The sequence below is a fragment of the Amphiura filiformis genome, chromosome 3 (genome assembly GCF_039555335.1).
Source record: "Amphiura filiformis chromosome 3, Afil_fr2py, whole genome shotgun sequence".
NCBI lineage: Eukaryota > Metazoa > Echinodermata > Ophiuroidea > Amphilepidida > Amphiuridae > Amphiura > Amphiura filiformis.
Genome location: NC_092630.1, coordinates 56,704,064 through 56,726,860, shown reverse-complemented (window position 1 = coordinate 56,726,860; position 22,797 = coordinate 56,704,064). Strand labels below are relative to the sequence as shown.

The 22,797-nt window shown below is 34.5% G+C and overlaps 1 protein-coding gene across 1 annotated transcript in view; it reads right to left on the bottom strand.

Moving 5' to 3' along the window:
- Window positions 1-22,797, bottom strand: part of LOC140148799 (limbin-like) — a 53,833-nt gene that overhangs the window by 15,249 nt on the left and 15,787 nt on the right. Inside the window, exons 2-17 of the mRNA XM_072170872.1 lie at window positions 19,767-20,602; window positions 18,056-18,303; window positions 11,487-11,642; window positions 10,158-10,386; window positions 9,671-9,804; window positions 8,364-8,665; window positions 6,631-6,708; window positions 5,707-5,950; window positions 5,088-5,168; window positions 4,510-4,620; window positions 3,650-3,874; window positions 2,611-2,850; window positions 1,766-1,838; window positions 1,346-1,537; window positions 560-669; window positions 11-108 (exon numbers count right to left, since the gene is read on the bottom strand). Of these exons, the coding sequence (XP_072026973.1) occupies window positions 11-108; window positions 560-669; window positions 1,346-1,537; window positions 1,766-1,838; window positions 2,611-2,850; window positions 3,650-3,874; window positions 4,510-4,620; window positions 5,088-5,168; window positions 5,707-5,950; window positions 6,631-6,708; window positions 8,364-8,665; window positions 9,671-9,804; window positions 10,158-10,386; window positions 11,487-11,642; window positions 18,056-18,303; window positions 19,767-20,478 (3,233 nt within the window). The 5' untranslated portion in view covers window positions 20,479-20,602. The remainder of the gene's footprint in view (window positions 1-10; window positions 109-559; window positions 670-1,345; window positions 1,538-1,765; window positions 1,839-2,610; window positions 2,851-3,649; window positions 3,875-4,509; window positions 4,621-5,087; window positions 5,169-5,706; window positions 5,951-6,630; window positions 6,709-8,363; window positions 8,666-9,670; window positions 9,805-10,157; window positions 10,387-11,486; window positions 11,643-18,055; window positions 18,304-19,766; window positions 20,603-22,797) is intronic.

Genomic DNA, 22,797 nt, shown 5'->3' with positions numbered 1-22,797 from the left:
CAGTACTTACTCCACCATTTTGTTCTCATGTTCTCTAATTTGTTCCTGTTCAACCTTTTCTTCTTGTTTCTTCCTGGCCCATTCCTGCCTGTGTTTTGCGAGCTTTTTCTGAGAAAACCAAAAATACCAATCAAGTTAATAAAAGTACATATGTACATCCATTTCAAAAGGATACACATGTCGGCTACTACACACATAGCAGCCTACAAGTACATCCTTTTAATATGAATATACACATAATATATAACAGATGTAAGATGGAGTCAGCTCACAACTTAAATTGTGCACTTCCATCAAGGCCCACAGCCAGGATTTTTTTGTAGGGGTGCGCAGTTGCCAAAATGTGGAACTCCCCCCCCCAAAAAAACCCCATGCTTCCTGCAAAAGTGAACTTAACCCCTAAAAATGGATATTTATATTAGCTATTTTGAACAGTTTACAATGGAAAAATGGTCCCCTTGTAAACTTGTCTAATTAATTTGGGCCTCCTTGGGTAAGAGCGGACCTTTTTAGCACCACCTCCTCTGGGTACGGATCTGCTTTCATCTCAAATTCTTACCTTGAGTGTTCTTTCTTGTTTCTCCCTCTGCTCCGCTCGTTCTTCCATCAATCGCTCAACATCCCTCTGGTGTTGCTCAAGGATTTCATCCTTCATGTCTTCTGTTAAACCTGCAAATAAATGTAAAACAAAATGAATTCACCAAAGCTTTATAAAATCAATGAAATAAATTATCAATTTCATAAACTGCACAATTTATCCCAGTCAGTCAGTAGCATGTATCGTTCATTACTCATTATATGAACACGTTATGATCATGTTTCAGCACAATTTGATCCCTTGGTTTTCATTAAGACATAAGTTCATGTTCATGTTCAGAATTCTAATTTTTTTCTGGAAATTATTTTTAAAACACCATAAAATACTATCAAGTAGTAACATTCACAATATGCTGGACAATCAGTTTCTAAAAACTATTGTAATTGGTTACAAAGAAGCCTATATCATGTATTTAAGCCAATTAGAGGTATGGTAAGAATGCCCAGTAGAGGTGAAGGGGATTAAGCTTAAAAGTAGTAAGAGATCTAAAAGCTCTATTTTGATTGGTCACACAGAATTAACCAATCAGAGGCACTGTAACAAAAGCAGTAGTTCAACTGGGTTAAAATTTGTCAATTTACCTTTCATCTCACAGTTGTCTTAAATATTGAATTTAAAATGTTATTAAAATTTAAACATAAGTTTTCATACAAAAGAGGAACAAATTAATGATTAAAATGTATCAGTTTTATTCTGAAGTACGGTATATTCCTATTCTGTTGCACAAGAAGTAAACATGAAACTCACCTTTATCCATCAGTTCTTTATATATTCCTCCTTTACTCTGATCAATCTGTTCTTTGGTTTTATCTACAACACCATCTCTTAGTGTTTCAAGTTCTTTAGCAGCCTCGTCGTCCAGTTCTGTTTCTATCTCAAATAATTCATCTCGTTGTTGCGACATCAACGTGAAATTGGCAGCCAAGAAGTCATCACAACCTGAATATATGGAGAAAATATTGTGACAGTGAAGCCAATTTTAGCATTATTAAGGTGAGTTTTTAAACTTAAATGGGCCATAAGGAAGAAGAAGATGCACACACCATCTTGGGTCAATTATTAATATCACAAAGCAATACAGTGTCGTAATTACAATCACATTTCTTGTTCACTATATCTACTGCCAATCAATATTTTTCAAAACAATGTCACACACGATGTTCTTACCAATATCGTCTCTTTCATGATTTATCTTGAACCCCTTCTCAAGTTTTTCTTGCTGTTGCTGGTGCTCTTTTGACTAAAAAATAATAAAGACAAATCAACAAGATCAAAGTTTCACAAGAAGAAAAACATATGTAAGAGCTATAAGATCATTATAAAATAGTTTGAAATATCTTTTCCCAAATAGATAGGTATTCCATTTTGTTTATAGTCATTTGAAATTCAATGTTTCAAATTTACTGAAAAATATATCTAAACATTTGGATGTTTAACTAGAATTTGATCTGTTGTGATTCAAACATCAGATAAATCTATTCTCAAAATACTGTCACAAATTTAAAGTAAGAGTTTTATACATTCCATCTAAATAATTTAATTGATAAGAAACAAGGTCTAACTTTGGCGGCATTAAGTACTTTTTAGAAGAAAAAAGTTTTGATGAAATCTGTGAGTTCATATCATGTGGACAATGTTTAAAAATAGTATTTGAATTCAAACATTTATTTAAAAACTCAATTTGCATAATTCATCCAAGTCATCTTGACCAAAAATCTGTTTCAGAATACTTGCTTGGATAATTCTAACCAGTAACGGTACCAGAGGGCATCCTCTCCTCAAACTTCTTCTCCCAGTCAGAACACAAAATCAAAGAAAATGCCACTAGTTAAGGCAAAAAGTACCGAAGAGCAAAAATTACAAAATTTCCAGCAAATTGCAGATTTCAAGCAAATTTTTCAGACTCCCCTCTCTGAAATTCACTTTGCTCCTCCCAGGAAAAACAATATAGTACTGCCACTGATTCTAACCATATTGTTCAATGACAAAAAATATTTTCTTTCAAATCATACCTTCTGATCCATCATTTTCTTCTTCTTTTCACTCAATTTCTTGTGTAAAGTCTCCTCCTGTTTCTTGCGTTCAGCATCTGCCTTTTCTTTTGCCACTAACATTTCTTTCTTAACTCTTTCCACATACTCAAAAGCTTCATCATCGGTTAGTTTGTGATCTTTTTGTAATTCTTGAACAGGACTTAACGTTTGACTGGCTAAAACATTCAAGAGATTTCTTTGTTCATCAGTTTGTATTTCCTGCATATATATAGAAAGAAATGATCTAGTTATAATGGGTTGAATATAAAATAACCAAGACTTTGCTTGATATTTCATGTCAAATTTATGGTATCACCGATTCTTGTTTTATTACAGAGAATATTATGCATCATTCCCTTGCAGGATAACAAGTACAATAGTGTAAAAGTAATGAAAAGTTGTGTCAAAGCAATGCTCAAAGGCAAAAATTGCCCATCTCTTTTTCCTTTGCAGTTGGGCCCAACCGGGGCCCAATCCATCTGTTGTGGTTGATATGGGACAGCAGAATCCATCAAATTGTATTATGAATTTAACATTCATATCCTAGTCAGTGATTGTGGTTTAGCTTGCAAGTGCTGATTTCATTTGTTTCTGCATGCCATATTTCATACGGTACGTGGCAGCAGCCATGTCATGAAGCATGACTGTTGAAATGCGAGTATGTAGCGCAATCTAGAGTGTAATACGTGAACTAGATCCAAATTTGTCACAGAATTTCATGATTTTACAGCAAAAACTTAAAAAAAGAAATACAAAATGAATTTGCTGTTTCAGCTGACATGGACGTGCTAAGAAAAATGAATGCGCGTGTGGGCTTTGAGACATAAAAAATTTTTTAGCCTAATGTTGTTGTGGAGCTACATGCTTAGTGTGCCATGATGACCATGATATATGCTGTTGCATGATGCAGTCATTTTTAGAAGGAATGCAATTGTTGAAGTCAATTTTGAAACACTACATAAACAATAAGTAAATTTACAAGTAAAAAACACTCATTCAAACAAATTTTACATCTTACATTTGCATGAGCCATGGCCTTCCGTCTTGCTAGCTTTTCTTCAAGCAACATGCGTTGCCGGGACACTTCATCATCCATCAGTTTTTCTAGTGTTGCTACATTAGATTTATGTTCTCGAATTAGACTTGTTGCTTGTTCTTCGTCTAGTTCTCCTTGCAGAATGACTTCATCTAGAGTGGCGCTTTGTTGCCCTTTGAGGTCCATACGCTTTTTGATAGCATATTCCTGTTTTAGCAAAAAAAAGGTGTTTTATCAGAATCTCTCGTCAAATTAGTGATTAAAATTGAACCTAAAAATGGTTGTCATTTATGTCTGATATTTCTTTCTGATACAATGAACTATTCTAATCTAGTTGAAATTCATACTCCCCCTATGAACCATTTGTTGGATCAACGTCTAGGTGTTCTGCCTGTACATAGCGCACTATAAATCACTGTGCTTTTTTTAATGAAAGACATGACCTTAATCCATCTGAAATCTACACCCCCTGTGTGGGAGATTAAGGTCATATCTTCCATAGGGGGTATGGATTACAACTGGAATGGCCCAGACATCCAAAAAATTGATTATTCTGTGAGTCAATAGTTTCCAAGATGGTTTGTCTGGCAAATTTACATATCAAGAGCCATACCCACAGGCTTGGCATTCTGGACATCTTGTTGACTCTTAAGAAATTTTTAGTAACAACATCGATTCTATCCGAAGAGAAGGCCTACATGGTCCATTATCAAGAGGCTGCAATAGGCTACTAACTTATACCCAAAATAAGCCGATCTGCATACTTTTGCTGACTTTTTAAGTGCTCATCATGCTACAATTATCCATCCTGGAACCACCAGTATGCCGAATTTGGCTCCTACCTTTCTAATCTTTTCTAGTTCTTCTTCTTGCTGTAGTTTCAGGAGTTTAGTTAATTCATCAGATTCTGCCTGGTGTTGTTTTTCCAACAATGCCCTGATTTCTTTCTTCTCCTATAACATAAGTAGGATGAAATATTATTATTAAGTGTTTTTTTCTAGAAATACACATTTAGGCCTAAATATTGAAGATGTAAACAGGTTTGGTTAATTTTAGAGTAAGGGGAGTTCTCATGATGGTAACTAACTTTTTTTGCTAAATAACATTAGTTTTAGTTATAAAAAATAATATTTAACTCAGTGACCAAGAATATGTGCACCAGCACCACTATTCTGTCTTTTGTCTATGACATGACAGACGACAGCAAAAACAACAATTATTTTATTCTCTAAATAACAAACATCTCAAGCTATGTGTCTATTTCCAGTTTTACTCAGCATGTAGATTATTTTATCTAAGAACAGTATCAAACTAATAGTCTAATACATATATTAATTAAACAGTACCAAAATATCAGTCAGTCACTCACTCACTTACTCAAGCAACATGTCAATCAATCAATTTATCAATCAATATATACCTCTTTTTCCATATTCTTTGTGTTGTTCTCGGCATCACTGACTTGATTCTTCTGTTTATTTCTAAGCTGTTGCAGTTTCACCTGAAATTGAAAATGAATACCACTAAATAAATTGAGCAATTAAGCTTGAATAGAAAAAAAATCTTATTAAATAAACACACCCTATGTGCAACTCGCAATATTTTGATGGATTATGTATAAGCTGTGCCCTTCTTAGTTGCAAATCCCTGATTGTTGCTTTATGATTTATAAGGCGTGTTTTGGGCCACAGTGGTCAATAAATTCCTGTAAAGTTTTCTGAGGTTTGAAGGTTTATGCCTGTGTGATTATAAATCACTGCATTTTTTAAGATCATTTGCTTGTCACATATTTCCTATTTGTCCAGGCTTAAGCTTTCTTTTTTTAAATACTTTAGAAATCAAGTGATTGAAATATAAAATTTGTACTTGATTTCACATCACCTTCTTATTGTAAATGAGCAAATTTCTTGAATCTTATTGTTATTATAAAGACTTTTTTATGTGCCACAATTTGCTGACTTAAAACAAAATTAGCAAATAAGAAGCTTGACAAATAAATTGTTCTTCAGTGTCTTACAAAACTAGTCTTATATTCTTACCAGATTTTGTACACTCAATTTCTTAACCGCTTCACGACACTCCTCCCTGTATTCATCCTCCAGTCTCTTCAACATATCTTTGACATTACGCTGGAATTTCTTGACTGTTTTTGCCTCTAAATCTTTGCTGATTTGTCCTTCCATCACCCACTGGTGTATGAGTATAACTATACAGTCCTGCATGGTACTTAAGCGTTGTTTTTCTAAACTGATGTCTGTCTGAATGGTGGCCCAAACATCAAGACTAAAAAGCAAGGTAAAAGAAAAAACATGAGGGAATGACAGCACTCTTTAGTCGTATGTTTTAGGGTTAGCTTTAAGCTTTAACGCAATTGGCACTACCAGCCAAACTATAGCTATCTCTGAGAACTATTTTGATTGGTTATAAATAGGGCAATATCATGTATTGAGCCAATCAGAGGTGTTGTAAGAATATCAGTAGCGCTGATACTAGTAAAGCTGAAAATTGTTCAGAGATCTAAAAGCTTTATGCTGATTGGTTACTGAGATGATTACAGTGGGGCACTCTAAGAAAGTAAGTAGTGCACATGGGGTTACGGGTTATATACATAAACTAAAGAGATACAGACTATTCACCAACGAAGTCAAAGTTCCTGTGCTTTGCATGCTGTGAATTCTTGCATATTCATGTGGGCTGATCTTTCGATCGTGCATGTCTAACAATCACCTCAGCATTGCGTGCCTTCGCATACACGTGATATAGCGCTGTATGTCTTCATGTAAGACCTTGAAAATATGCAGTATGTGCGTAGCAGTATTGTCTGTCGCGCTTCATGGAATGATCAGCCCTCATTATCAGGTGATGATGGGACTTTGGCTGCTTGTGGTTAGCCTGTGTCTCTTCAGTTTATGGTTAAATGATGATTTGTTTTAGGTTAAAATTAGGATTAACATACAACTTACTTATTAAATTCCTGGTATTTCTTCCCTTTATCCTTCAGTGCCAAAACAAGAATGACACTGTCATCGATGGAAACCATGCTGTATGATAAACAAGAAGATTTCAGTATTATTTTCACTTTCAAGCATTATCATTTAATTTTCACAATTCTTTTATAATTACTTCTATCTCACATACTCAGATTTCAAATCCAGTTCCATTTTTGATTTACTGAGACTGTTGCAGAACTTTTAATCAATTTTTTTTATAACTTTTCCCAAAATAAGAAGGGATTGGTGATACACCTCTTTCTTGTATTTTGATCAGCTTTCCCACCTTCTTCTCCAAGTGTCATTTAGGTCCTCTTTGTAAGAGATGGAATGATTTAATGTATAATATCTGCTGAAGATAGCATGATAATGTTGATTTTGGTTTGATATCTACTGAAGATAGCATCATGTATCAACTTGCTATCTATTGAAGATAGCATCATATATATATATATATATATACTTACTATCTACTGAAGATAGCAGCATGTACATACTTGCTATCTGCTATAGATTGCATCAGGTATATATATTTGCTATCTACTGAAGATAGCATCGTGTATACATATGCTATCTACTGAAGATAGCATCATGCATATACTTGCTATCTATACTGAAGATAGCATCATGTATAAGCTTGCTATCTACTGAAGATAGCATCATATATATACTTTGCTATCTACTGAAGATAGCAGCATGTATATACTTGCTATCTGCTATAGATAGCATCATGTATATACTTGCTATCTGCTTAGGATAGCATCAGGTATATATACTTGGTATCGACTGAATATAGCATCATGTATATATACTTGCTATCTACTGAAGATAGCATCATGTATATACTTGGTATCTACTGAAGATAGCATCATGTATATATATATATACTTGCTATCTACTGAAGATATAGCATCATGTACATACTTGCTATCAGCTGAAGATAACATCATGTATATATATTTGCTATCTACTGAAGATAGCATCATGTATATATATTTGCTATCTACTGAAGATAGCATCATGTATATATACTTGTTATCTACTGAAGATAGCATCATGTATATATACTTGCTATCTACTGAAGATAACATCATGTATATATATTTGCTATGTACTGAAGATAACATCATGTATATATATTTGCTATCTACTGAAGATCACATCATGTATATTTGCTATCTACTGAAGATAGCATCATGTATATATACTTGCTATCTACTGAAGATAGCATCATGTATATATACTTGCTATCTACTGAAGATAACATCATGTATATATATTTGCTATCTACTGAAGATAACATCATGTATATATATATTTGTTATCTACTGAAGATAGCATTATGTATATACTTACTATCTACTGAAGATAGCAGCATGTATATACTTGCTATCTACTGAAGACAGCAGCATGTATATACTTGCTATCTACTGAAGATAGCATCATGTATATACTTGCTATCTGCTGAAGATAGCATCAGGTATATACATTTGCTATCTACTGAAGATAGCATCATGTATACACATGCTATCTACTGAAGATAGATACTTGTTTTGTGCAATAATGATCTATCGACCAACCCTACCCAACCTTTCCATTTTTTCCCACTTGAGGGCATCACAGCAATTTTTGTGTTGCTTAATACAAGATGGGAGACTGCGAAACAATGCAGATTTCATACAAAAGACAAAACAATGTTACATTACCTAGAACCTTTGATAGACTCCAAAGCTGACTTTTTATTACTCCCAGGATTGATAATCAGACCTCCAGCCTGAGCTGCTCTTGTAGCTCTGGTTGGGTTCACCACTGCATATGGTGCCTCTGAATTTCTACAACACTTAATCCATATTAAGAATATGATGATAACCAGCAGGAAACCAACTAACATGAAGACAAAAAAGAAGAGTGCAGCTAGGCCATGATTAAGGATGAGATCCTCTTCATAACTGGTGATTTGATTGAGACATGCATCTGCTGTGATGGGACCATAGGTACGTCCGGGATGCTGTGTGTATAAAGGAGACAAAATGTATTTAGGAAGCTTATTTTATAAAAATGGTTTCATTACTGATATTACTCTAACATGACATGAATGGAATCTGTCATTACATCGATCTTCATTACAAGGTTGCCAATATGAGTCTTATAAAGAACACAAGATGACTAGGAGCAAGCAAGGTATTGGTCGTGAATTCATTATAACTAAAATAATATTTCAAAATTTTGAAGTTTGAAGGTAGGTATTTAAGCAACATTAATTTTTTGCAGCACTCAGTAATGTTTAACACTTACATAATGGGCCTACAAGAATTGGACTTTCCAGACTATCATTGTGATTAGGCCTAGATGATTGTTCTTTTTTTTTCTTCTTTTTTTTTTGTTGTTATCTGTTTTAAAGTTACATTTCAAATTGAATTGCTTTTTTATTTTGGTTCAGGTATATATTCCAACTGAGAGTAAGATATTCAACAAGTTGTGCCAGCACTGCCATACTGATGATTATCGCATAAAAAGAACTAGGTCATGACTGGGTCACATGATGATATGTAGTTTTTTCAGCAAATGACTTGCCAATGTGATAATAACATGATACAATTAGCCAATCACAACGGGTTATGTGTTTACACTGTAAACAGCGCCAAATTGGCAGACTGCTGAAGGACCTTGCCGAATACTATAGCAATTAGTAAATAACATGTTGCTCATCTCGCTCATGGCTCTGAATACAGTATTGTTGGAAAAAAGCACACTTCAATTTAACCAAAACACCATTAACAATGTTGATCACTTTTGAAAGTATTACAAATTTATGACACAAATGTTATAATTTGGTTCACCTCAAGTTTGGTAGTGATGTATGTGCGTATTTTGCTCGCCACAGTATCGAATCGCGCGCAGAAAGTTAAACGCGCTGCGTGATGACGCACGCGTACAGAGGCGGCTTGTTGTCACGCGAAAAAGCATTTACGTCACTTTCAAACTTGAGGTGAACCAATTTATAGACACCTACCCCTGGTATAAGCAAATTAGGATCTGAGGATATCCACCCTACTTCAGCTTCAAATGTGAATGGTGTTGTTTGCTTATGCTCAACTGCTTCATCATTCAAAAATGCCACATAGCTGAGTTCCATGGTATCGCCAACTGCAAATGTAATGTGCATAACATGTAATTAAACTGAAATCTAACATTGTCAAGCCAAATAGAGCCAAGATTTGTAATAAGGCTTTTTAAATAAAAGTATTTGTTGGGGAAAATGTATCAAGGAATGAATTCAATTTCTATTTACCAATGTTTTTATTTGGCAAAACAGGATGATATTTTTGTAATTCCAAATTCTTAGTGCTGTATTTTTCTGGAATCTGGAGATTTATTATTAAGTTTAAGGTCAGGGTAGGGGTAGAAGATATGTTCAAGATAATGATTAGTATGAAGGTTATGGTTATCTCTAGTGTCATGAGATTAAGGTCAAGGATAAGGTCAAATTCACTACCAACCTGCTAACATATCTTGCTTGAGAGAAATCAAAGAAGAACCAGGTGTAAGTCCAGTTGTTCCAAAAGCGGGTCGCATAACAGGACTAAAATATTCCACATAGAGATCACCAACATCATCTTCTATTACTACATCATATGCGTCAGCCATGCTGTCAGGAGAATGAGTCACAGTGGTTGTGAAGCGCACCTTCTGAATGGAATGATCCTTGCCTTCTTCAACATAACTTGTCTGAAAAATCAAAAGTAGTATTATATAATTTGTTGTCATGGACATTATAATGTTTGAATAAAAAATTCATTAATATGATTAATATACAGGTGCATACAAAACTTCAGCAACTGGGGGGAGGCGCAAATTTCTTGGTGAGCTAAGAAAGGATCATGAAACATGTAAATATAACATGTTGAAGCTTAAATGGCACAAAGCGTGCCTAAGTTTGCATTTTAAAGCTGAAATGGTCAAATACAAGATTGATGTCAAAATCACATGCACACAGGCCTTTTTGTTCTCTTTTTCACCAATTTCTCTTCTCTTTTGATACTAGGGGGCACACCCGTTTAAAAAGTTCTGTATAAGCAACAGCTATATTAAAAAGCTATTTAAAATTCTTATGGTTACAGGGTAAGTCAGACAGAAAAACTGAAATGTAATTTCAGTATTCATATATTTAAGACAGCATTATCTTCATGACAAATGGATTTTTTCTCTTCTATATAACACATATAGAAATTAACTAAAAATTTGAAAGTGCAATATTTTCTTTCAGAAGATATCAGATATCTAAAAACTGAAAGACAAATATTTAAGAAAGCATTATCTTCATGACAAATGGATTTTTTCTCTTCTATATAACACATATAGAAATTAACTAAAAATTTGAAAGTGCAATATTTTCTTTCAGAAGATATCAGATATCTAAAAACTGAAAGACAAATATTTAAGAAAAGCATTATCTTCATGACAAATGGATTTTTTTTTCTTCTATATAACACATATAGAAATTAACTAAAAATTTGAAAGTGCAATATTTTCTTTCAGAAGATATCAGATATCTAAAAACTGAAAGACAAATATTTAAGAAAGCATTATCTTCATGACAAATGGATTTTTTCTCTTCTAAATAACACATATAGAAATTAACTAAAAATTTGAAAGTACAATATTTTTCTTCAGAAGATATCAGATTTTCCAAGTAGGCATTATAGAAAGGCTCCTGAAGTTAGCAAACCATTGAGATTTTCGGTTCACTGATGTTACCATTAGCACAAAGTGAGGCATTTTCAATTTTAACCATTTAGTTTAAAAACCCATGAATAATCGTCACTTACTTTGGACACCGTCTTTGTAACACTAAGCTGCGGTTCTCTGACGACCAATTGATAGTTGGCTAAATCAATGACAACATCATTCATATCCATATATAATGACAAGTCAACCATACTACCATCAACTAAGTCACTCGCATCAGACAACAGGAAACGAATCTGAAACAAAGAAGGAGAGAAATAAGTGGTTTTTTTCTAGTCTAGTTCATTCACTTTCAAGCTGTTTGCTCTTCACAAAATTGGAAATTCAGTGTGGTATGCTTTTTTAGGGATTTTTTTCCTGAATGATTTTTCATTAATTTTGGACTTTTTGATGATTTTACTGGATTACCGTAAAAACCCCGTCTACAAGCATATAGAGTGCTTCTGATGAAAGCTAAATTATTCCAGGCTCCATTATGGAGTTTGAACAAATAAATTACAGATTCAAGCATATAAAAACAAGTATTATTGTAAGACCAATCTATTGGTATATATACGCCTAATTAGTATTAGTTAAGGGATCTAAAATGAGCGTATTATTGCGTTTCGACAGTATTTTTGTGGGACATGAGAGCACCTCAGACCTATCGAATTGCATTCTGAATCTGAAGCATGTCTTTCTGATATCAAATAATTTTCATTTTTGAAAATCACAATATAATACAAATTTTATGACAAATTATAAAAATTTGATATTTTGCAAATTTTTGATATAATACAGTCCTCGAAGTAAATTATATAAATCTAATGACATATTCTTAAAGTGTATGTAGCAGGGAGGAAAAGCCGACGGTCAATTGAAAATTTTGACCTTTCATATTGAAGATATGGATTTTTTTCCCAAAAAGACCTAATTTTTTTTGGTGTTTTGGGAAAAAAATCCATATCTTCAATACTGAAAAGGTCAAAATTTTCAATTGATCGTCGGCTTTTCATCCCACCTACATACACTTTAAGTATAAATCATCAGATTTATAAAGTTTACTTCAAGTACTGTTAAATATCAAAATATCAATTTTAATGATTTGCCATAAAATGTGTATTAAATTGCATAATTTCAAAAATCAAAATTATTTGATATCAGAATGACATTCTTCGTATTCAGAATGCAATTGATATGTCTGATGTGCTCTAATGTCCCACAATAAATACTGTCCAAACGCTCATACCCCAGCCCTTAAGCTTTCATAAAAAACCCATATATGCTTGTAGATGGGGTTTTACGGTATTCCTTTAAAACCCTCAAACACACCCCACCCCACCCCCACCCCAAAACACACAAAGAGAGAAAAAAATGTATATATCTATGCAAGTTTATGAACTCATGCGGGTGACCAGAGGCAAATATTTATTGGATTCTTTTGTTAAGGGCTGGGGTATGAACGTTTGGACAGTATTTATTTTGGGACATTAGCATACCTGCCAACATTGAAAACCTAGAAAACAGAGTACATGGCGAACGAGGGCTGAAGCGCCAGTAGTATCGCCCTGACGGCGGGGGGTCCAGGGGCCCGCTTAAGGGCCCTTGGTGGGGTCCAGGGCAAAGGTCCGGTGGGAAGTTGAGGGGCGAAGCCCCCTAAGCTAGAGGGTTTCTACACTGTAAAAACCCATATAAGCCCCTTCACATTAGACACATTTTATAGAAAAACAACAAGGTGAAAATGAAGCCCTACACTTTGAGGAGGGATTTATACTCCATATCTAGCAACAATTTCAACACATATTTGATGACTACAACTTTTGAAAAAAATGTGAAAAAACATTCTGGGACCTGTTTTTATAAGTTTGAAAAATATGCTTCCTTCACACAAAAAATGTGCTTTTAAAAATGCAGTTTCCTATACTTTTGTACATAACGATCATTCGTTGAAACGATTTTTTGGCTTTATAACAGGGCCTACGTGACTGATAGGACACTGATATGATGCACAATACAAAGTTAAAAATTCAGAAAAAAAAACATTTAACAAAAAACATGTCAAAGTTTTTGTTGACTTTGGAACTAGTCTCAGGGAGAAACACTAGGCGTATTCTGAAGTGCTAGGATCATTCACAGATGATTTGAAAAAAATTGAAAACAAAAATTACAAAAAAATTACAGTTTATTATCTTTAATATGGAAACCACTAACTAATGTTTACCTCTTCATCTATCACAATATTATACATGCATTGGTTTTCCATGCATTTTATAATATGTGCTAGATGAAGAGGTAAACATTAGTTAGTGGTTTGCATATTAAGGATAACAAACTGTAATTTTTTTGTAATTTTTTCCAATTGTTTTCAAATTAACTGTGAATGATCCTAGCACTTCAGAATAGGTCCAGTGGTTCTCCAAAGTCGCCAAAACTTCGGAAAAGAAATTAAAAAAAATTATTTACTCCGATTTTCGGGAGTTTAAAACTCGGGAAATCGGAGTAACTCCGCGAAAATCGGAGTAGTTGGCAGGTATGCATTAGAGCACATCAGACATATCGAATTGCATTCTGGATATGAAGAATGTCATTCTGATATCAAATAATTTTGATTTTTTGAAATTCGCAATTTAATACACATTTTATGGCAAATCATTAAAAATTGATATTTTTGTTATTTAACAGTACTTGAAGTAAACTTTATAAATCTGATGATTTATACTTAAAGTGTATGTAGGTGGGATGAAAAGCCGACGATCAATTGAAAATTTTGACCTTTCATTATTGAAGATATGGATTTTTTTCCAAAACACACAAAAAAATAGGTCTTTTTGGGAAAAAATCCATATCTTCAATATGAAAGGTCAAAATTTTCAATTGACCGTCGGCTTTTCCTCCCTGCTACATACACTTTAAGAATATATCATTAGATTTATATAATTTACTTCGAGGACTGTTATATATCGAAAAATATCAAATTTTTATAATTTGTCATAAAATTTGTATTATATTGTGATTTTAAAAAAATGAAAATTATTTGATATCAGAAAGACATGCTTCGTATTCAATATGCAATTCGATAGGTCTGAAGTGCTCTCATGTCCCACAAAAAATACTGTCGAAACGCAATAAACGCTCATTTTGGATCCCTTAACAGCTTTTACATTTTTCTCCCAATTGCTCACCATGGCAATTTACTATCTTCAGTAGATAGCATATATGCCTATTTGTGTTCAAGGCAAAATTTAACAAGTTTGTTGCTTTGTTTAAATTATGCTCACATTCAATTCTCGCTATTCGCAATAAGGGCGCCGCCAGCGGTTTGCGATGTAATCATGATGTATCATGATGTATCATGGGAAAAGGTCGACATCCAAGTTAATACTGAATATTACCATGCTATTACATAGGAACATGTGACAATATTTTTAGTTTGTCAATATAACGGTATTACACGCAAATCGATAGAGAGAAAAATTAATTGTGCACATTTAAAATCACATTATTAAGTATTATAGAGTATCGAGTCGCGTGTAACACCTTTATTTTGAGAAACTAAAAAAATATTGTCACGTATTCCTATGTAATAGCATGGTAATATTCGTATTGCGCGGACTTGGATGTCGACCTTTTCCCATGATACATCATGATACATCACGATTACATCGCAAACCGCTGGCGGCGCCCTTATTGCGAATAGCGAGAATTAATATGGTACAAAACATTTGAAATATAAGAAAATAAATAGACTTGGTGCATGTGTTGAACATAAAGCATAAATCAAGATAAAAAACTACCACTAAGAAAGAATAATTTAATTTATACTCAGAAAACCTTTTTGCCTGGAAATAAATTTTTGTCTGTATTATCAATGTTGAGTAGAATTTTTGATAAGTTACTTTCAGTAAATAAAGTTTACATTTAATATCAATCTTAAGTTGTATTATTAGAAAAGATATATTTACACAAAGAAACTGCAAATATTGCTACGTGTTGATACAAGTTTTAATGGTAATTTTATCAAATTTAAATGTCACTTAAATTTAGCATTTTAGAGCAATTTCTTTGAAACATGGACACATTTCTAAGGATTTTGATATATAATTGGATAATTGATTCCATATTTCCGTCAAGCTATTAGTTTTAAAATATAACATCTCATCCAATATTTTAAAACTCAGGGCAAGACTTATAAATATTGGGCATAAGCATCAAATTTTATCATTAGTATGTTTTGGATCCAATATTTTCCCACACTTGGATTCATCAAAACATGCTAATGTGTAAAAATCTACCCCATTTTTGGCATTTTGGGGCAATTGTTTTAAACATGGTACCATTTCTAAGAATTTTTAAAAACATGCACCCATATCTAAGGATTTTCATACACATTTGGGTGGTATATTCCCATATACTTCAACATGAAAATACACCCCCCCCCCCATGCTACTATTCAAATTTCATATTTCATTTGTACAACTGAACTGCACTTATCTTATTATTAATATACCCTACTCTAAAATCCAATCATAGCAACCAATATCACCACCATCTTACAGAGTACTTCACATCTCCCACGATGTTTACATACATGTTGCCATGACATCGCCATGCATGTACAATCACTATCCCTTACAGGAAACCGTGGTAACAGGAAAGCAATCGGCAAACAATGACATTTAATAGAAGTACTTTTCAATTAATAACCATGAGTAAGAGTGTTTGACTTAGTATATCTATCTTGGTATTTATTGACACACACACTATTATAGTCAATGTGAATGAGTATTTCAAGTACAGATGGACATTGTATGATGCGTTCTTTCAGATCTTGCACCACCAAAACCAATCATAGGCGTAGCTCCCGGAGGGGGATAAATCCCCCCAATATTTTGTATTGTCCATACAATTATCCCCCCCCCCCACCAATGTTGACACCTGAATATGGGTTTCTGACCAAATTAACCTCATATTTGCCCATTTTAGCACCAAAAGTGCTGGATTCACTATACTTCAAGATTTGTTTTCCAACCCCATCCCCGCCAATGTTAAAAAGAAATCTACGCCATTGAATATGATTGAGTGCCCTTAATATTACTGCCCGTGTCAATTCATGGAAAAAAGGTTATATAAACTAAATTAAATATACAGGGGAAAGAACGCATCGCACACTAGCACAATATTTACAAATGGAAACAATGACATTCATAGGCAGATATACCAGAGTAAAAACTTCAGACATACCTGCCTGTGCGGGGACTTGAACCCCAGGTCTCTTGCTTGTCGGGTGAGCGACTGAGCGCATTAAAATAAGTGGAAATTGGCATGATTTGGGCTAAAATTTGCCATTTTTTTAATGATTTAAAACCCCTTTTTGTTTATTTTCTGTCACATAACTATAGAATTCAATACACATATCTATGGGACTGGCATTTGGTAATGTGGGATCTTCACACAATCATAAGGGACCTTTCACAAACACTTGTTAAGGGGGCTTGTTGCAAACAATTTTCATCACAAAATTTTTCAGTCCCCCCCCCCCCTTTTCAGGTCTCAAAAATTTCAGGGCCCCCTTTTTGACATGAAAATTATGGGTCAACCCCATAGAAAAGCATATAATTTCAATTTTCCCAGAAAAAATTGTGATCATTTTTTCAGGCCCCCCCCTCAGGAGGGTCAAAACTTTTAAGCCCCCCTTTTTTGCATCAGCCCCCTCCATAACAAGTGTTTGTGAACAGTCCCTAAGGGCGGGACCATTGGAAGGTGCAAAATAATTTACTTGTTTGTAAATACTGCATAATCATCAGCACACAGAAGCTAAAAATGAATATATTTTCCCCATGGACACATATTAATTACGTGTATGAATTACAGAAATGTGGTCAGGCCCATAGAAGGATTTCCAAAGAAACTTTTCGGAAAAAACTGCTTGCATCTAAAATGTGGACTTTTGGGGTCCTTTTTTTCATCTGATCAAGACCAGTCAAAACTTACGTTTTTCTGGACGTTTCATCAACCATCGGTTGACTTCATCAGCAGTGTTGCGCTGTTTTGAAGTGCTGTGATATTGAATTTTTGAACTGGCAACTCTAGAAGTTGGAGCAGCATCACCTCCTGTGTCAAAGTTCTTATGCAACAAAGGATCGTACAGATGTGAAAGTTGGTAGGCCCCCTCATCTCTGTTTAGGAGCTTGCCGCTGTTACTCCGGGCCAATATCATAGACACGGAAACAAACAGCAAGACAAGATGGATCAAGGAAGCAATTTGGATCCAAAGGAAAAGTGGTAAGTTGCCGGTTCAATATCACAGCACTTCAAAACAGCAAAACTGCTGATGAAGTCAACCGATGGTTGATGAAACGTCCAGAAAAACGTAAGTTTTGACTGGTCTTGATCAGATGAAATTCTTAATGTCATGGATAATTTACAGACCTGATGAGTTTATTCAAGGACTGTAGCCAATATTTGTTTAACAGAGGGCCAGAGGGAGGGCCAAGGGTGGGGAAGGGGCAAAGTGACTTTCAGGGAGGCAAATGGTCCAAACTTATCCAAAATGGTCAAAAAAAGGCCCCAAATTATTTTAAAAATCCCACAGGGGTACCAAGATACTACACAGGGTGACAGCCCCCCCCCCCTCTAGTTATGCCCCTGCTTCTGACAGCATCACACTTACCATAATTTCAAGATCAACTTCCTCTGTTCCGGTATTAATGATATCCCCAATAGTCCATACTAAATTAGCTTCAGCTGCAACATCTCTCTTGGAGATATGATGAATAGGTGTAATTGTGTTGCCATCTTGAATAAAATATGTCACATCAATATTGGTGATGTTTGAGAATGTGACATTTGTTGAGGCAGGTGTGACAACACACTGAAGATATTGGACTGGAATGTTAGTTAAAGATGTGGAAACAAGATCTGTAAAAGAAAAATAGTAAGAAAATTAGTTCAAAAGTTGCAAAGGCAATAATATTTTGCAGCTTCTCAATTAGTTTTACTCTGGGCCAGATTATACAAGGAAAATTTGGTCAGGGACAAGGTAGGTACCAGCCATGATTCAATCATAGAGCATCAGTGGCTTTATAGCGTGGGTCATCATATTGGGGGGGGGTGCACCGACCATGATTGGTGGGGCACCGGGTCTAATTGGGGGGTATTTTCCCATAGGATTTTCTAAATTTTGCAATCGATTGTGCTTTCCTCCATGGGCGTCAATCTCAAGGGGATGGGGATGTGTCCCCTCCACATTTTGGCAAAATGACCCATTTTTTGTTCTTTTCAGCCACTTTTTGACAATTCAGGCCAAATGTCCCCCCCCCCCACTTTTCAAGCGGGATTGGCGCTAATGGTTCCCCATACCCCTATGATGCTACATCACTGTAGAGCATTTAAAGAAGGTCTCAACAATTTCTTATCTTTAAAGAACATAGGAACAAATGATCCTGTCTGGGAATCGAACCCAGGACCTCAGAGTCAGGTTTGTGTGCCATGCACCTTAATCACTTGGCCACTTCATGATTAGACAATCTGTCTGGTTTAAAAACAGAATATAATTTTTAAAGTCCTCCATTTATGATGTTTTGCAGTAGATATTCACGAACAAAATTAAACCCAAAATTTCAGTTGATTCTGAGTTTACCCTCCCCCCCCCCAAGTTGCACTCCTTATTTATAAGTATACAGAAAATCATACACAGTGATGTGTATACATTATAAATAGTTAAAATGTATGGTGATAATAATGGTAATCAAACTAAATATATAATGATACTCAAATAACCCGATTACATCTGAACCTTGCATAAGATTCAATGACTATTTACACAGCATATCATTATATATCGCCTTACTTCATTTTAAAGCTCAAGTATTCTCTCAATATATACTTATAAAACATAACAATTAACATTATGATAATTACATGTGAGGTTGTACAGGATGCATTAAAAAACATTAAAACTAAGCAAATACTACATGCTTAGAAATGACCTGATTTAGCTTAATTTTATATATAAAATCATATTCAAAGACTTGTAAAACTTTGCATACAACTAGCATGATTAGGATGTTTCTAATTTGAAAACACAATGCAGACTATAGAGGAGATCAACCCATATGGGACTGATCAAAAAAACCCAGGGGCTGAAGGGAATCACCATTTTCCAACCAAAAAGTACTGCATTCCCCCTCCATTTTCACTCAAAATCCCCCCCATTCTTCAGAATTTTATATTTTGTGATCTTTTTCACCCAAAAAACAATGCCCCCTATATTCCCAAGTCCATCCCAGTATAAATACTCTTTAGTCTCTAAAAGCTTCTAAATAAGTAACAAAAGAACAATGCCCCTTATGTTCCCCCATCCCAGGTGTTCCCCAACTTACCAAGATGCACCACAACATCATTGATAGACCACATCCCCGGCATTGGCAATCTGGTAGACAGTTGTATCTCTCTCTCAACAGTAATACTCTGTTGTGTAGCATTCTCATCAATAGGAAATCCCTCTGCAAGTAGCAGCTCCTGCACCTCAGGACCACCATATTGTAATGATTTCGGATCCATTGAGATACTCGTATGATTTGCTTGCATGCTTAATGTATAGTTTACATCTCCGGTTATAACGAGGATGTCCCCTTTACTAAGTTTTGATTCGTGAACATACCCATTGAAAGTAAAGCTGATTTGATTGGCTAGCGCATTATCTAACGATGTGTTTATAAAAGATACATTTTGAATGAATAGGCTGCAACTTGATTCAGTCAATTGTGTGATGTTAGTGTCACTGATTATAATGTTTGATCCAGCTGTGACTATGGAATTATTGGCGTTTACATCTTTTACAAATATTTCATAAGGTAAGGTCACTAGAATGTATAACGACTCTAAGGTTTCTGTATCAAACAATATGGATACAACAATGTTTAAGTTGTCCGAGAGGTAAACGGTATCACCGTTCACAGCTGCTGAAGGCACGTCTAAAGTAGCATTTAAAACCTGAGAATCGCTACATGGCACTTGCCATAAAACACAGAGAAATAATACTAGAAACATTGTAAAGTATTTCGTTCTTGTTTGACTTATTTTGTAGCTCATGATGAAAATGTATACATATATATCCTGAGTTTGATGATATCAAAGACAATCCTTTTTACTGCTTAGATGTGTGAAGAATGACTTCTGGTTGGAAACCATGTTGTTCAATTTCTTTTTTTTTTACCTGTGAAAAGATGGAAAAGTCATGATAAATGTAGGGTACTGTACCGGTATTTACTTTTTTTGGTCTAAAGTGTATAAAAGTATATATATTTAGAATGGAAACGACTTGATGAATCCATCTGTAACTGTAAGGCCAAATTTGGGCAAAATGCTCAGTTTTCACCCAAATTTTTTCGGTCACTGTAACAAAAAAATATTTTATTAATGTTGAGAAACTTTTTTTTAATTTTGTTTAATTTTGACCAGCTTTGAGAAATTTGCACGCAAATGGTTAGAAAATGCTAAATGTTGCCCAAAAATCATAAAAAGCCTGATTTTAACCCAAATTTCAAATATTATAAATAATTCATACATGTAATTCCAGGGTTATGACTACCCTAAAATTAATTTTCTGTCTTTTGGAAGTAAAAGGTGACATTTTGGGTAAGAAATAACCATGAAATTTTTACTATTTTAGTGACAATTTTGTTTTTTAACATGCTCCGCTCACTTTCTTCACTCTTAAGTTTTGCCGCGCTCCGCGCCTTAGTTCCGGCAATGAATAATTTGTCTTAGGTGGAAGGGGGGCCTGAAAAAAATTAACACAAATTTTCTTGAGAAAATTGAGTTTATATGCTTTTCTATGGGGTTTACCTATAATTTTCATGTCAAAAAGGCACTTGTAAGTTGTACTGAGATATGTTGATCCATCTATAAAAGCCCCGCTTGTGCATTAGATGCATCAACATCTCAGTTCAGTATGCATTCATTAGTTTTTGTACAATTTCACCCCGTTAGTTAAAATACAATTTCACTCCCAACAAGTGATCGGCATCTGTTAACCTATATTCAAGATTTGCCATTTCCAACATCGACTAAAATATGTATATATTAAATGTAACTATGACATGTAAGCTTGGCAGTACATAAACAGTAAGCTTATTCATTTGACTCCTGTACATTGCAACAACTCATCTTTATACACAGTCATGTGAAGCGGGATTGAATAAAATAGTATTATCGAATAGTCACTAACTTGCTTGATTATATAAAATTCGCGTTTTTGAAATTAGCGCTAATTGTGATTTAAATATAGGCTGAGCGCATGTGCCGACCAATTAAAATTATGAAAATGATGACCAATCATCATTACGCGTTCAACTCAGAACCGGTTCTGGCTGGTTGGCTTGCGGCGTGGTTAACGCAAGGCGACGCTTGGGCCATTCTGATTCAGGTGAGAGGTTTGATTGTATATCTTTGTGTTGACGGCAAGTATATTTAGTGATTTTCGCTGTTTTATTATGAATTATGTCATAAAAATGTTATAGATCAGAAAGTCAAATGTTAGGGAATCATTTTGGAACATTTTCGAATTGTCAGTATTGAAATTTAGACTTTTAAATCGTATTTTTGAAGTCATGTATCAGTGATCATTTTGATTGCTTATCGTGCGTAGGCGCTTGCATGTATTCATTTTCCAAAATGTCATGTCAGGATTTTACATCAAATTTCATATGTTTGGCGATACAAAATTCTATTTATTATTTAATAATCATGTTCTATGTATTTACCGATCATTTTGATAATATTACCGAAGGTATAGGAAGTAGGATTGGCAGAAGGAGGTGGTGGAAATATTTTTGATCGTTTTTGATTTTTATTTAGCTAAATTTTGAAGAATGAAAAGTCGCCATTTTCGGAGATTGAAATGTTAGCATGCGCATAATTATGAAGTCGCACATCATAATTATTGTTGAAGTGAGGGAGGGAGCAAAACTAATTTTGAGCATGACAATCATGATTGAGAGGGACGGGATGTATTGCTCTGTCGTGTTAATTAATTATTTTATGGCAATTTTGGGAGGACTTTAAAATAAATCATCTTCCTTCTGCTAATGTGATATTTTATTATTATAAAATACTCGCTACCGTGTCATCAACTTTAAACATGTTAAATAAAAACATATTGATATTTTTATGCATGTAGGCCCATATTTTTCATATTATATTAAGGATGTCAAATTCATCCCGGGGGGAGGGGAGAATAATGTTGTGTATCATGAACTATGTAAATTATTTGTGTTATGAATATTTATGTGCAAACAAACATTCCGTACACACACGCACAGAGATATCCATACCCTGGGGACAGGCCTAGATGTGTGTCACACCTATGGGATATTGGCACCCGTGGGTGGTGCTTGCAGGCTTCATAGG